This window comes from Schistocerca cancellata, chromosome 10 (assembly GCF_023864275.1).
Source record: "Schistocerca cancellata isolate TAMUIC-IGC-003103 chromosome 10, iqSchCanc2.1, whole genome shotgun sequence".
NCBI lineage: Eukaryota > Metazoa > Arthropoda > Insecta > Orthoptera > Acrididae > Schistocerca > Schistocerca cancellata.
The window spans coordinates 199,708,278-199,721,702 of NC_064635.1; the positions used below are offsets into that span (position 1 = coordinate 199,708,278).

Below are 13,425 nucleotides of genomic sequence, written 5' to 3' on the forward strand. Positions count from 1 at the left end.
GCGGAGAGCACGTTGAATCTGCCACTCTGAGTACCCATTTTTTCGAAATACAGTTCTCAGATGTTCCAATTCCTGGGGTAGACTCTCTGCGTCAGAGATAGTGCGCGCCCTATGTACTAGAGTTTTAAGTACCCCATTCCTCTGTGAAGGGTGGTGGCAGCTGTCTGCATGCAAATACAGATCAGTGTGCGTAGCCTTCCGATACACCCCATGACCTAGGGTGCCGTCAGCCCTTCTCTTGACCAAGACGTCAAGGAAAGGTAATTTACCCTCCGTTTCAGTCTCCATAGTGAATTTGATGTTGGGGTGTATGGAGTTTAGATGTGTAAGGAAGTCAAGGAGTTTATCCATACCATGTGGCCAGATGACGAACGTGTCGTCCACGTAACGGAAAAAGCAAGTAGGTTTCCATACGGATGACGACAGGGCTTCCTCCTCGAAGTTCTCCATGTACAAATTCGCTACCACCGGTGAGAGTGGGCTACCCATGGCCGTGCCCGTTGGACACTATAGACCGGCAGCATACCCGTGGATATTTTGATTATCAAATACGCCGGGAGAAACTCAAGAACCACTTACCAGTTGGTTGAACCAACAACAACAACAACAACAACAACAACAACAACAACGTCGTGACTTCTCGGCTAATGTTCTATCGGCTCTCCTACAGTCTCCAATCTCCACCTGTGCGCTTGCAAAGGGAGAAAAATGTTATTTCTTAATTCTAACTTATATGATGCTGCGTCACACTGTGTCTCTGCGTCACCCTGCGTCTGTGCCTATCACCTGAAAATCCTATGCCCTAACAGCTACACAAAAATTGTAAAAGATGCAAAATTTTCCAACACAATAACACACGCCCTTTTCCCTACAATTCTACTTTCTTCACTACCTGTATCTATTTTGATCCCAATCTTTGCAAACAGCTATTTAATACATGAAAGAAAGTTCTTCAAACTGCTACTGCTGTGACCTGCCGTACCTAACTATCCTGACACTTTCCTATCCTGGTAGCTTACCTATTTTACCTATCCTGGCAGGTTACCTATTTTACCTATCCTGGCAGGGTCGCCATTTTCTGTGGGTGCGGGATTGATCTGAGATATACCCTTTACCCTGTGGCTCCTGCAAGACGCAATTTCCACTCCCACACTACTACAGTAGTCAGACAGACGCTCCTAACGTTCTAAAGAGAAATGCCTGAAAAACTTTCAGCAATAAATATCTTCTGGAGTCGTCCACTGTAAGGAAATGACACAAAAATTCACAAAATTTGTTACGTAACTAGTGGGATACTTGGGTACTGGAGTGGTGCTAATTAGTGTAAGAAAGACATGAAACTAATCAAAATTATTATTTATTTTGCTAAAATTCTGAGAAATCACAATGACACTTTTAGTTATGAATTTAACACGTTATTTCCTGGCTCTTTTCGGAATGTGAAGTTACCTCTCAAGGATAGGATTCGCTAATGAAATTTCTATACAAAGTTTAAGATTGTTATTGACTTGGTAGAATGGCTGAGAGCTCAACTTGAATAATTATCCGTTAGAATGTTGCTAGGTACGATCGAGGCTGTCGCGTGTGAAATGCAATGAAGTGTACTGTCATGGAGGAAATATGGGGCTCGCAAGAGCTGTAGCGCACAATGCTGTAAGCTGCAATGACTGCTGTCTGCGCCGCTCGCTGCTGACAAATAAGATAACTCTCGTTCTATCTGGATTGACCTTCGCCAATCAAACTCTCCCTACGCCTTGATAAAGTCAAGGACTCCTATTCGCCCCTAGTCTAACTATTGACGTGGTACACCGGTCAGATAACCAGTCCACCACGATGCCACTAAAAAATTAGCTCGCAGGCGTTTAACTAGTCCTCTGTCCGTTCACAATGCACAATAAGTGTGGTGGCCAACACAGTGAACAACGCTTAATCGCAAGGACTCTATAATATAGAGTCACACTCCTATTTGCTCTCGACAGAGGTGTTCTCCCAGTGAAGTACTGTGGAGAGACTTGTTCCTCGCTCTTTGAGTACATGTACGAGCGCACACGCTCTCCAAGAGCGACAACGGAATGGGTCCTCTCCATGCCAGAAGTGAAGGGGTATGTATTTCGGTCTCTTACATTACTCCTTTAGCTCAAGGCGTCAGAAATATTGTCTGCCAATCAGCATTGCTCTTTTAAAACGGTAGAATGACGTTTCGTTTAAGGCGACCAATCCAGAAATCTGTAGTATCAGCGTTTGGCATTTGCTGTCTCCCTGTGAAAATCTCTGAAACTGCATGCAATATTGTAAAGAATGCGTAGGCTGGGCGCTCCCACACAATGTAGTGAAATTTGCTTTTAAGCCGAACACGGGGTCGTTCCTTTCACTCGGGCAAACGCTGTCTGCTCTACGGGTGGTCACCTCATCCTCTGAAGGGACCGACCTCCCAGCATGTGGTCTGCCTCTCTCGAACTAAAAGCTCCTGTGACCGTCATGTCTGGAATGTATGTGTGTACGGCAGAATCGAGTATTTCAACCCCGGTGCGCACTTGTTATTTGCATATCGTTTACATGAATTCATACAAAATTGACTTTATCATATCGAGTTTGGGTTCAAATGAAGTGTCTTGATGTGCGGATTATGATTGTGAGGGCGGAATATGTAAGCAATGAAGGTCAGGAGACCACAACATCTTACAACGGCACAGTTGTGAAATAGTCATACGGCAAAATCCCCACTCCATTGCTACCTTGGAGATGCTGTGTCCCATGACTCATGCACCAAGTGTAACACCACCTTCAATCTCTCTTAAATCTTGATAACATGCCAGTGTAGCAGCAGTAACCGATCTAACAACTGCGCCAGACACTTGTTGACGACTGCAGGACCATATTCTGCCTGATTACACATCTATGTATTTGAATATTCATACCTATACCAGTTTCTCTGGCGCTTCATTGTATCTATATTTTATTAAAATTATGAGAATCACTGGGAACTTCATGATCGTAATTTGCTTGTACGATTATTAGAAAATTTTCCCCCAACCTACGTCAAATACGCCATTTTTCATCAGATTAATAATTACCAAATGTTCCCATTTGTTTAAAGATCATTTTATTACAATAAATCAAAGTAATTACAATTTGTGGCTACATCTACATCCATACCCCGCAATCCACGATACGGTGCGTGGCGCTGGGTACCTCGCACCACAACTAGCATCTTCTCTCCCTGTTCCACTCCCAAACAGAACGAGAGAAAAATGACTGCCTATATGCCTCTGTACGAGCCCTAATCTCTTATCTTTGTGGTCTTTCGTGAAATATAAGTTGGCGGCAGTAAAACTGTACTGCAGTCAGCATCAAATGATGGTTCTCTAAATTTCCTCAGTAGCGATTCACGAAAAGAACGCCTCCTTTCCTCCAGAGACTCCCACCTGAGTTCCTGAAGCATTTCCGTAACACTCGCGCGATGATCAAACCTAGCAGTAACAAACCCAGCAGTAACAAACCCAGCAGTAACAAACCCAGCAGTAACAAACCCAGCAGTAACAAACCCAGCAGTAACAAACCCAGCAGTAACAAACCCAGCAGTAACAAACCCAGCAGTAACAAACCCAGCAGTAACAAACCCAGCAGTAACAAACCCAGCAGTAACAAACCCAGCAGTAACAAACCCAGCAGTAACAAACCCAGCAGTAACAAACCCAGCAGTAACAAACCCAGCAGTAACAAACCCAGCAGTAACAAACCCAGCAGTAACAAACCCAGCAGTAACAAACCCAGCAGTAACAAACCCAGCAGTAACAAACCCAGCAGTAACAAACCCAGCAGTAACAAACCCAGCAGTAACAAACCCAGCAGTAACAAACCCAGCAGTAACAAACCCAGCAGTAACAAACCCAGCAGTAACAAACCCAGCAGTAACAAACCCAGCAGTAACAAACCCAGCAGTAACAAACCCAGCAGTAACAAACCCAGCAGTAACAAACCCAGCAGTAACAAACCCAGCAGTAACAAACCCAGCAGTAACAAACCCAGCAGTAACAAACCCAGCAGTAACAAACCCAGCAGTAACAAACCCAGCAGTAACAAACCCAGCAGTAACAAACCCAGCAGTAACAAACCCAGCAGTAACAAACCCAGCAGTAACAAACCCAGCAGTAACAAACCCAGCAGTAACAAACCCAGCAGTAACAAACCCAGCAGTAACAAACCCAGCAGTAACAAACCCAGCAGTAACAAACCCAGCAGTAACAAACCCAGCAGTAACAAACCCAGCAGTAACAAACCCAGCAGTAACAAACCCAGCAGTAACAAACCCAGCAGTAACAAACCCAGCAGTAACAAACCCAGCAGTAACAAACCCAGCAGTAACAAACCCAGCAGTAACAAACCCAGCAGTAACAAACCCAGCAGTAACAAACCCAGCAGTAACAAACCCAGCAGTAACAAACCCAGCAGTAACAAACCCAGCAGTAACAAACCCAGCAGTAACAAACCCAGCAGTAACAAACCCAGCAGTAACAAACCCAGCAGTAACAAACCCAGCAGTAACAAACCCAGCAGTAACAAACCCAGCAGTAACAAACCCAGCAGTAACAAACCCAGCAGTAACAAACCCAGCAGTAACAAACCCAGCAGTAACAAACCCAGCAGTAACAAACCCAGCAGTAACAAACCCAGCAGTAACAAACCCAGCAGTAACAAACCCAGCAGTAACAAACCCAGCAGTAACAAACCCAGCAGTAACAAACCCAGCAGTAACAAACCCAGCAGTAACAAACCCAGCAGTAACAAACCCAGCAGTAACAAACCCAGCAGTAACAAACCCAGCAGTAACAAACCCAGCAGTAACAAACCCAGCAGTAACAAACCCAGCAGTAACAAACCCAGCAGTAACAAACCCAGCAGTAACAAACCCAGCAGTAACAAACCCAGCAGTAACAAACCCAGCAGTAACAAACCCAGCAGTAACAAACCCAGCAGTAACAAACCCAGCAGTAACAAACCCAGCAGTAACAAACCCAGCAGTAACAAACCCAGCAGTAACAAACCCAGCAGTAACAAACCCAGCAGTAACAAACCCAGCAGTAACAAACCCAGCAGTAACAAACCCAGCAGTAACAAACCCAGCAGTAACAAACCCAGCAGTAACAAACCCAGCAGTAACAAACCCAGCAGTAACAAACCCAGCAGTAACAAACCCAGCAGTAACAAACCCAGCAGTAACAAACCCAGCAGTAACAAACCCAGCAGTAACAAACCCAGCAGTAACAAACCCAGCAGTAACAAACCCAGCAGTAACAAACCCAGCAGTAACAAACCCAGCAGTAACAAACCCAGCAGTAACAAACCCAGCAGTAACAAACCCAGCAGTAACAAACCCAGCAGTAACAAACCCAGCAGTAACAAACCCAGCAGTAACAAACCCAGCAGTAACAAACCCAGCAGTAACAAACCCAGCAGTAACAAACCCAGCAGTAACAAACCCAGCAGTAACAAACCCAGCAGTAACAAACCCAGCAGTAACAAACCCAGCAGTAACAAACCCAGCAGTAACAAACCCAGCAGTAACAAACCCAGCAGTAACAAACCCAGCAGTAACAAACCCAGCAGTAACAAACCCAGCAGTAACAAACCCAGCAGTAACAAACCCAGCAGTAACAAACCCAGCAGTAACAAACCCAGCAGTAACAAACCCAGCAGTAACAAACCCAGCAGTAACAAACCCAGCAGTAACAAACCCAGCAGTAACAAACCCAGCAGTAACAAACCCAGCAGTAACAAACCCAGCAGTAACAAACCCAGCAGTAACAAACCCAGCAGTAACAAACCCAGCAGTAACAAACCCAGCAGTAACAAACCCAGCAGTAACAAACCCAGCAGTAACAAACCCAGCAGTAACAAACCCAGCAGTAACAAACCCAGCAGTAACAAACCTAGCAGTAACAAACCTAGCAGTAACAAACCTAGCAGCCCGCCTCTGAATTGCTTCTATGTCCTGCCTCAATCTAACCTGATAGGGATCCCAAAAGCTCGAGCAGTACTCAAGAATAGGTCATATTAGTGTTTTATAAGCGGTCTCCTTTACAGATGAACCACGTCTTCCCAAAATTCTACCAATGAACCGAAGACGACTATCCGCCTTCCCAACTGCCATTACATGCTTGTCCCACTTCATATCGCTCTGCATTGTTACGCCCAAATATTTAATCGACGTGACTGTGTCAAGCGCTACACTACTAATGGAGTATTCAAACATTACGGGATTATTTTTCGCATTCATCTGCATTAATTTATATTTATCTATATTTAGAGTTAGCTGCCATTCTTTACACCAATCACAAATCCTGTCCAAGTCATCTTGTATCCTCCTACAGTCACTCAACGACGACACCTTCCCGTACACCGCAGCATCATCAGCAAACAGCCGCACACTGCTATCCACCCTATCCAAAAGGTCATTTATGTAGATAGAAAACAACAGCGGACCTACCACACTTCCCTGGGGCACTCCAGATGATACCCTCACACCTCTGGTGAACACTCACCATCGAGGACAACGTTCTGGGTTCTATTACTTAAGAAGTCTTCGAGCCACTTACATATTTGGGAACCAATCCCATATGCTCGTACCTTAGTTAGGAGTCTGCAGTGGGGCACCGAGTCAAACGCTTTCCGGAAGTCAAGGAATATGGCATCCGTCTGATACCCTTCATCTGTGGTTCGCAAGATATCATGTGAAAAAAGGGCGAGTTTCGCAGGAGCGATGCTTTCTAATTCCGTGCTGATGCATGGACAGCAACTTCTCTGTCTCAAGGAAATTCATTATATTCTAACTGAGAAAATGTTCGAGAATCCTGCCACAAACCTATGTTAGGGATAATGGTCTGTAATTTTGAGGATCCGTCCTATCCTTCTTATATACAGGCGCCACCTGCGCTTTTTTCCAGTCGCTCGCGACTTTACGTTGGGCAAGAGATTCGCGAGAAATGAAAGCTAAGTAAGGAGCCAGTGCAGTACTTTCTGTAAAACCGAATTGGAATCTCATCAGGACCTGGCGATTTATTTACTTTCAACCCATTCAGCTGCTTCGCAACCCCAGGGATGTCTATCACTATGTCCTCCATACGGGAATCTGTACGATATTCAAACGGCGGTATGTTTGTACGATCCTCTTGCGTGAAAGATTTCTCAAATGCTAAATTTAAAATTTCAGCTTTCGTTTTGCTGTCTTCCATTGCCTTGCCAGACTGATCAGTGAGTGACTGGATGGAAGCCTTCGACCCGCTTACCGATTTTACGTAAGACCAGAATTTCCTTGGGTTTTCAGTAAGATCTTTTGCTAAGGTATGGCGGTGGTAGTGGTTGTATGCTTCGCGTATCGCTCTTTTTACAGCAGCACGAATCTCTACTAACTTTTGCCTGTCCTCATTCTCCCGATCTTTCTTGTACCGCGAGTACAACTGTCTTTGCTTCCTGAGCATTCTCCGAATTGCGCTCTTAAACCACGGTGGGTCTTTTCCGTCCGTAACCCACTTTTTCGACACTTGTCCAATGCGTGATTTACAATGTGTTTAAAATTTGCCCATAACTCTTCCACGTCCATCGTACCGGAAGTAAATGGAATCGATTCATTTACTAAGTGGGATGCTAACAACTGCTTATGTGCTCTTTCTAGTAAGAATACTCTCCTAGCCTTCTTCACCGACTTTTTAACTTTCGTAACCATAGTCGTAACCATGACAATATCATGATCACTAATCCCTGTCTCAACACTGACACCGTCGATGTCTGGTCTGTTCGTGGCTACCAGGTCTAAAATATTTCCATTACGCGTTGGCTGTCGATTTAGTGACGTGAGCAACTACTTGCAGACGACTGCACCCCGTACGCTCGATAGCCGCAGGCAAGGCCGCCTCCACATCTTGGATGAGGCAGACAAACCGAGTGCACGTTGGAATTCAAATTTAATTTAACACTCATGAGTTTCGTGTTCATTAATTTGGAGGGTATCAAATTGACGCAGGCCAGCATTCAGTTAACTAACGTGGAGTGTCAACCAACAATATACATAAATACAAAAAAGATCAAGACACTGTGGAAAATTTCACAATAAACGAATATTTAAATGTGAAACTTCTAAAAAACTTTTCACTAAGATCAGACAATATGTTCAGAGTGGTCCAATGATAAACTATTAATCAACCAGAGATTGCATTTTGTTGGGATATGAGGCCTGCATATAAAATGTACAAACGTGTCATTCTCATACATCCAGTATCAGGCAAGACACGAGTGGTAATTCCTGTAGTGTTTAAATCTAAGGTACATCAATGTCGTTGGGGAACAAATCATACCAAATGCATTATCAGAGATCTGCTACTACAAAAATAATACAGCCCACACCATTATGGAGCCATCACCAGTTTACACAGTGCCTTGTTGATGATTTGGGCCCAGTTCTCTAGTAGTTACTAGTTACCTAAGTAATTAGTGGATTTTCCCCATTCTGTTTATCAGATCCCAGCCTTAACCGGCTAATCTGGGCTCTTATTTTTTCGCTTACTGCTTGTAATATTACAACCCTTTTTGGGATCTTGTATCTTATTCTAATCTCATCTCCACTCTCCCGCAGAGGACATATATATAACTAGTAATTTACACCAATTTATACTGTTGCTTTGGCACTGTCTCCATTGTGTATCACCAGTATATAGAATGAAGGAAACGTGTTTCTGGTTATCTGGATTCTAATACTGTGATACACCGAAGATTCTTTCTGCAGCAACTTAGTAATTTACACTAATTTAAACTTATGAATGGTGGGGTCCATGTGGTTCCCAAGTCGATCAGCGACCGTAAACTATAAAATTACCAAATATGCAGCAACCAGTCGCAAAATAGTGTTTTATTTATTCACTTTTGCAAATCAATTTCAACTGATTAACAGCCATCAAGTGATCACTTTATGTTTGACCTCTGCTTAAGACAGTATTACTACTCAGGGCACATATTGGTTGAAAGCACCGATGATGGCTGTTAATCAGTTGAAATCGATTTGCAAAAGTGAATAAATAAAACAAGATTTTGCGACTGGTTGCTGCATATTTGGTAATTTTCTAATTTAAACTGTTGTTCTGACATCGTTTACATTGGCCCTCACCAGTATGTGGTATGAAGGAAACATGGTGGATTAAAAACCAATGTACCATCATAATTTACATACAGTACTACGTACACGCACACGGTAGGAGTGATTTAGCTGTTGTGATTATGGAGTAATTAACGATTGAAGTTCCGATATTTGCAAGTCAGATTTATTTTTGAAAAAACCAGAAATTGTTTGTATCCCTAATAGAAATATGACACTATCATTTTTCAGTCAGAATTAAGAATACTCATGTTTTAATTGGTGTTAGTTAATAGACCCGTAATTACGACCATGCAGAAATGTAAGACTTTACTCATATAACATTAATTGAATCTAGGTCTTTCATTCAATAAAAATAATCGCCCTGTTCACCTGAAAGTGATGATTTTCCTTCCAGTCAGTAAAATAATACATCAAAATAAGTTTTGCATCACCTCGATTCCTAGAGTTCCGGAACCTGTACAGGTAATTGGAATAGAGATCAACATAAACATAATTTCCGTCCTTTTTATTGCTCATGAAAACTACAAATTCCATGTTGCACCACCTTACAGCGAGACCTTCAGAGGTGGTGGTCCAGATTGCTGTACACACCGGTACCTCTAATACCCAACACCACGTCCTCTTACGTTGATGCATGCCTGCGTTCGTCGTGGCATACTATCCACAAGTTCATCAAGGCACTGTTGGTCCCGACTGTCCCACTCCTCAACGGCGATTCGGCGTTGATCCCTAAGAGAGGTTGGTGGGTCACGTCCATAAACAGCACTTTTCAATCTAATCCAGGCATGTTCGATAGCGTTCATGTCTGGAGAACATGCTGGCCACTCTAGTCGAGCGATGTCGTTATCCTGCAGGAAGTCATTCGCGATGGGGCCGCAAATTGTCGTCCAGGAGGATGAATGCCTCGCGAATGTGCAGCTGATATGGTTGCACTATCAGTCGGAGGATGGCATTTACGTATCTTACACCCGTTTCTGTGCCTTCCATGACCACCAACGGCGTACGTCGACCCCACATAATGCCACCCCAAAACAGCAGGAAATCTCTACCTTGCTGCACTCACAGAACAGTGTGTCTAACGAGTTCAGCCTGACCGGGTTGCCTCCAAACGTCTCCGACGATTGTCTAGTTCAAGGTGTATGCGAGACTCATCGGCGAAGAGAACGTGATTCCAATCCTGAGCGGTCCATTTGGCAAATTGTTGGGCCCCTCTGTACCGCGCTGCATTGTGTCATGGTTGCAAAGATGGACCTCGCCATGGACGTCGGGGGTGAAGTTGCGCATCATGTAGCCTGTTGCGCACAGTTTGAGTCGTAAGACGACGTCCTGTGGCTGCCCGAAAAATATTATTCAACATGGTGGCGTTGCTGTCAGAATTCCTCTGAGCCATAATCCTTAGGTTGCGATCATCCACTGCAGTAGTAGCCCTTTGGCGGCCTGAGCGAGGCATGTCATCGACAGTTCCTGTCTCTCTCTCTCTCTCTCTCTCTCTCTCTCTCTCTCTCTCTCTCTCTCCTCCATGTCAGAACATGGTTCACTCCGAGACGCCTGGACATTTCCCTTGTTAAAAGCCCTTCCTGGCGCAAAGGACCAACGCGGACGCGATCGAACCGTGGTATTGACCGTCTGGGCCAGGTTGAACTACAGACAACAAGAGTCGTGTACCTCCTTCCTGGAGGAAGGACTGGAACTGATCGGCTGTCGGACCCTCTCGGTCTAATAGGCGCTGCTCATGCGTGGTTGTTTACATCGTCGGGCGGATTTAGTCAACAGTCAAAAGGACTGTCTGTGATACAATATGCACAGTGAACGTCTATCTTTAGGCGTTCTGGGAACGGGGGTGATGCAAAACTTTTTTTGATGTGTATATGCAGTTAACGAAATATGTTGTTGCAATGATAAAACATGTAATTTATAGTCTTAATAGAAAGAGTGTCTTTGTATGAAATTACTCTTTTATTCCAAGTAATTTTCAATGTAATTTGGGGAGATGTATGTAAAAACTTTAATTGTATAAATCCAAAATTCAATAGGTAAAAATGACAGTAATGTTTAAAACTATAAATAAAGGCGCATTGTACGCCGCCATTCGGGAGTCTCAGATCGAATATTGTATCAACAGCAAGTTTTACGTTCGCTGCCGAACATGTAGTGTGCGAAATAAAATCTGTTGCGATCATGAAGCACTCAAACTTATTGGAACTGTTGCATAAACCCCATGTGGCGATGCAGTAACACCAAAACTGACCTACGGCAGCATCTAGAAGCAGCACCTGGATTACACAAGATCTAGAGTAGAATATACGTAAAAAGATGTGGTGTACTGAACATTGTGTCCTTGTGTTAAGCAACGATACACATCCTAAACCTCATCACAAAAACTTTCCACTTTTTATTACTTGCTGCGTTCCTGGATAACGCAGTTCACTGAAGACAATGCCCATATCACATCCCAAGACTCCACTTCTTCAGAGTCATTTTTTCGCTACCCCTTCGTTGTGCCCAAATATTTTCTGAATATGCCACAGCCCCTAACCAGACACCAGCCTATGTTGTAGTGGACGCCTCCACGCCAATGTGCTAATCGAATATTCTTCGTGTAGGTTTTCCAGTTTCTTTTTATAACCTCTGGCTCATTGTCTTCCAGTAATAGGACATTTATGGACCACGGAGTAGACAATGGCGAATTCACCTGAAACCTAAGCATTAACCTTGCTGGGGTCGTTTTATGACCGATGCACTTCCGTATTAAAAGCAAAATTTACCCTTAAAAGTGGCGTATCCTATTTTGTCCGCGAATTGATACGAAAAGATACGAACTCAGAATTCAGGTTTCTATTAACCCACTTCGTGAACAACGGTTGAGGATAATATCGTATAGCTATAAAATGATATGTGCCACCGCCGGAACAATCTTGAAACCTCTGGCACAAGAGCGGGCGCGTTGTAGCTTACGAGTAATCTGAGTACACCAAATACCCCAAAAAAATCCACTTAGCAAGTTTATGGTGACCTCCGTACTGGTGCATTATTGGGGAGCAACCACCTAAATCTTGAGAAGGCTTTAAATAACAAATAACAGGTGATTACCACCCTCCGGCCAAATCAGGCGCTCCTTAATTACCGTTCTCTATTTATAAATCCTCCCCCCATGAAACATGGACCTTGCCGTTTGTGGGGAAGCTTGCGTGCCTCAGCGATACAGGTAACCGCACCGTAGGTGCAATCACAACGGAGGGGTATCTGTTGAGAGGCCAGACAAACGTGTGGTTCCTGAAGAGAGGCAGCAGACGTTTCAGTAGTTGCAGGGGCAACAGTGTGGATGATTGACTGACCTGGCCTTTTAACACTAACCAAAACGGCCTTGCTGTGCTGGTACTGCGAACGGCTGAAAGCAAGGGGAAACTACAGCCGTAATTTTTCAAGAGGGCATGCAGCTTTACTGCATGGTTAAATGACGATGGCATCCTCTTGGGTAAAATATTCCGGAGGTAAAATAGTCCCCCTTTCGGATCTCCGGGCGGGGACTACTCAAGAGGACGTCGTTATCAAGAGAGAGAAAACTGGCGTTCTACGGATCGGAGCGTGGAATGTCAGATCCCTTAATCGGGCAGGTAGGTTAGAAAATTTAAAAAGGGAAATGGATAGGTTAAAGTTAGATATAGTGGGAATTTGTGAAGATCGGTGGCAGGAGGAACAAGACTTTTGGTCAGGTGACTACAGGGTTATAAATACAAAATCAAATAGGGGTATTGCAGGAGTAAGTTTAATAATGAATAGGAAAGTAGGAATGTGGGTAATCTACTACAAACAGCACAGTGAACGCATAATTGCGGCAAAGATAGATACGAAGCCCACGCCTACTACAGTAATACAAGTTTATATGCCAACTAGCTCTGTAGATGAAGAAATTGAAGGAATTTATGATGAGATAAAAGAAATTATTCAGATAGTGAAGGGTGAATAAAATTTAAGTCATGGGTGACTGGAATTCGTCAGTAGGAAAAGGGAGAGAAGGAAATGTAGTAGGTGAATATAGATTGGGGCTAAGAAATGAAAGAGGAATCCGCCTGGTAGAATTTTGCACAGAGCATAACTTAATGATAGCTAACACTTGGTTCAAGAATCATGAAAGAAGGTTGTATACATGGGAGAAGCCTGGAGATACTGACAGGTTTCAGATAGATTATATAATGGCGAGACAGAGATTTAGGAACCAGGTTTTAAACTGTAAGACATTTCTAGTGGCAAATGTGGACTGATCACAATCTATTGGT

The 13,425-nt window shown here is 43.8% G+C and overlaps 1 protein-coding gene across 1 annotated transcript in view; it reads left to right on the forward strand.

The window, feature by feature from the left end:
- The window catches only part of LOC126106259 (uncharacterized PPE family protein PPE24-like), a 32,451-nt gene that overhangs the window by 9,486 nt on the left and 9,540 nt on the right, over positions 1-13,425 (forward strand). Inside the window, exon 2 of the mRNA XM_049912484.1 lies at positions 3,475-5,921. Coding sequence (XP_049768441.1) covers positions 3,475-5,921 — 2,447 coding nt within the window. The remainder of the gene's footprint in view (positions 1-3,474; positions 5,922-13,425) is intronic.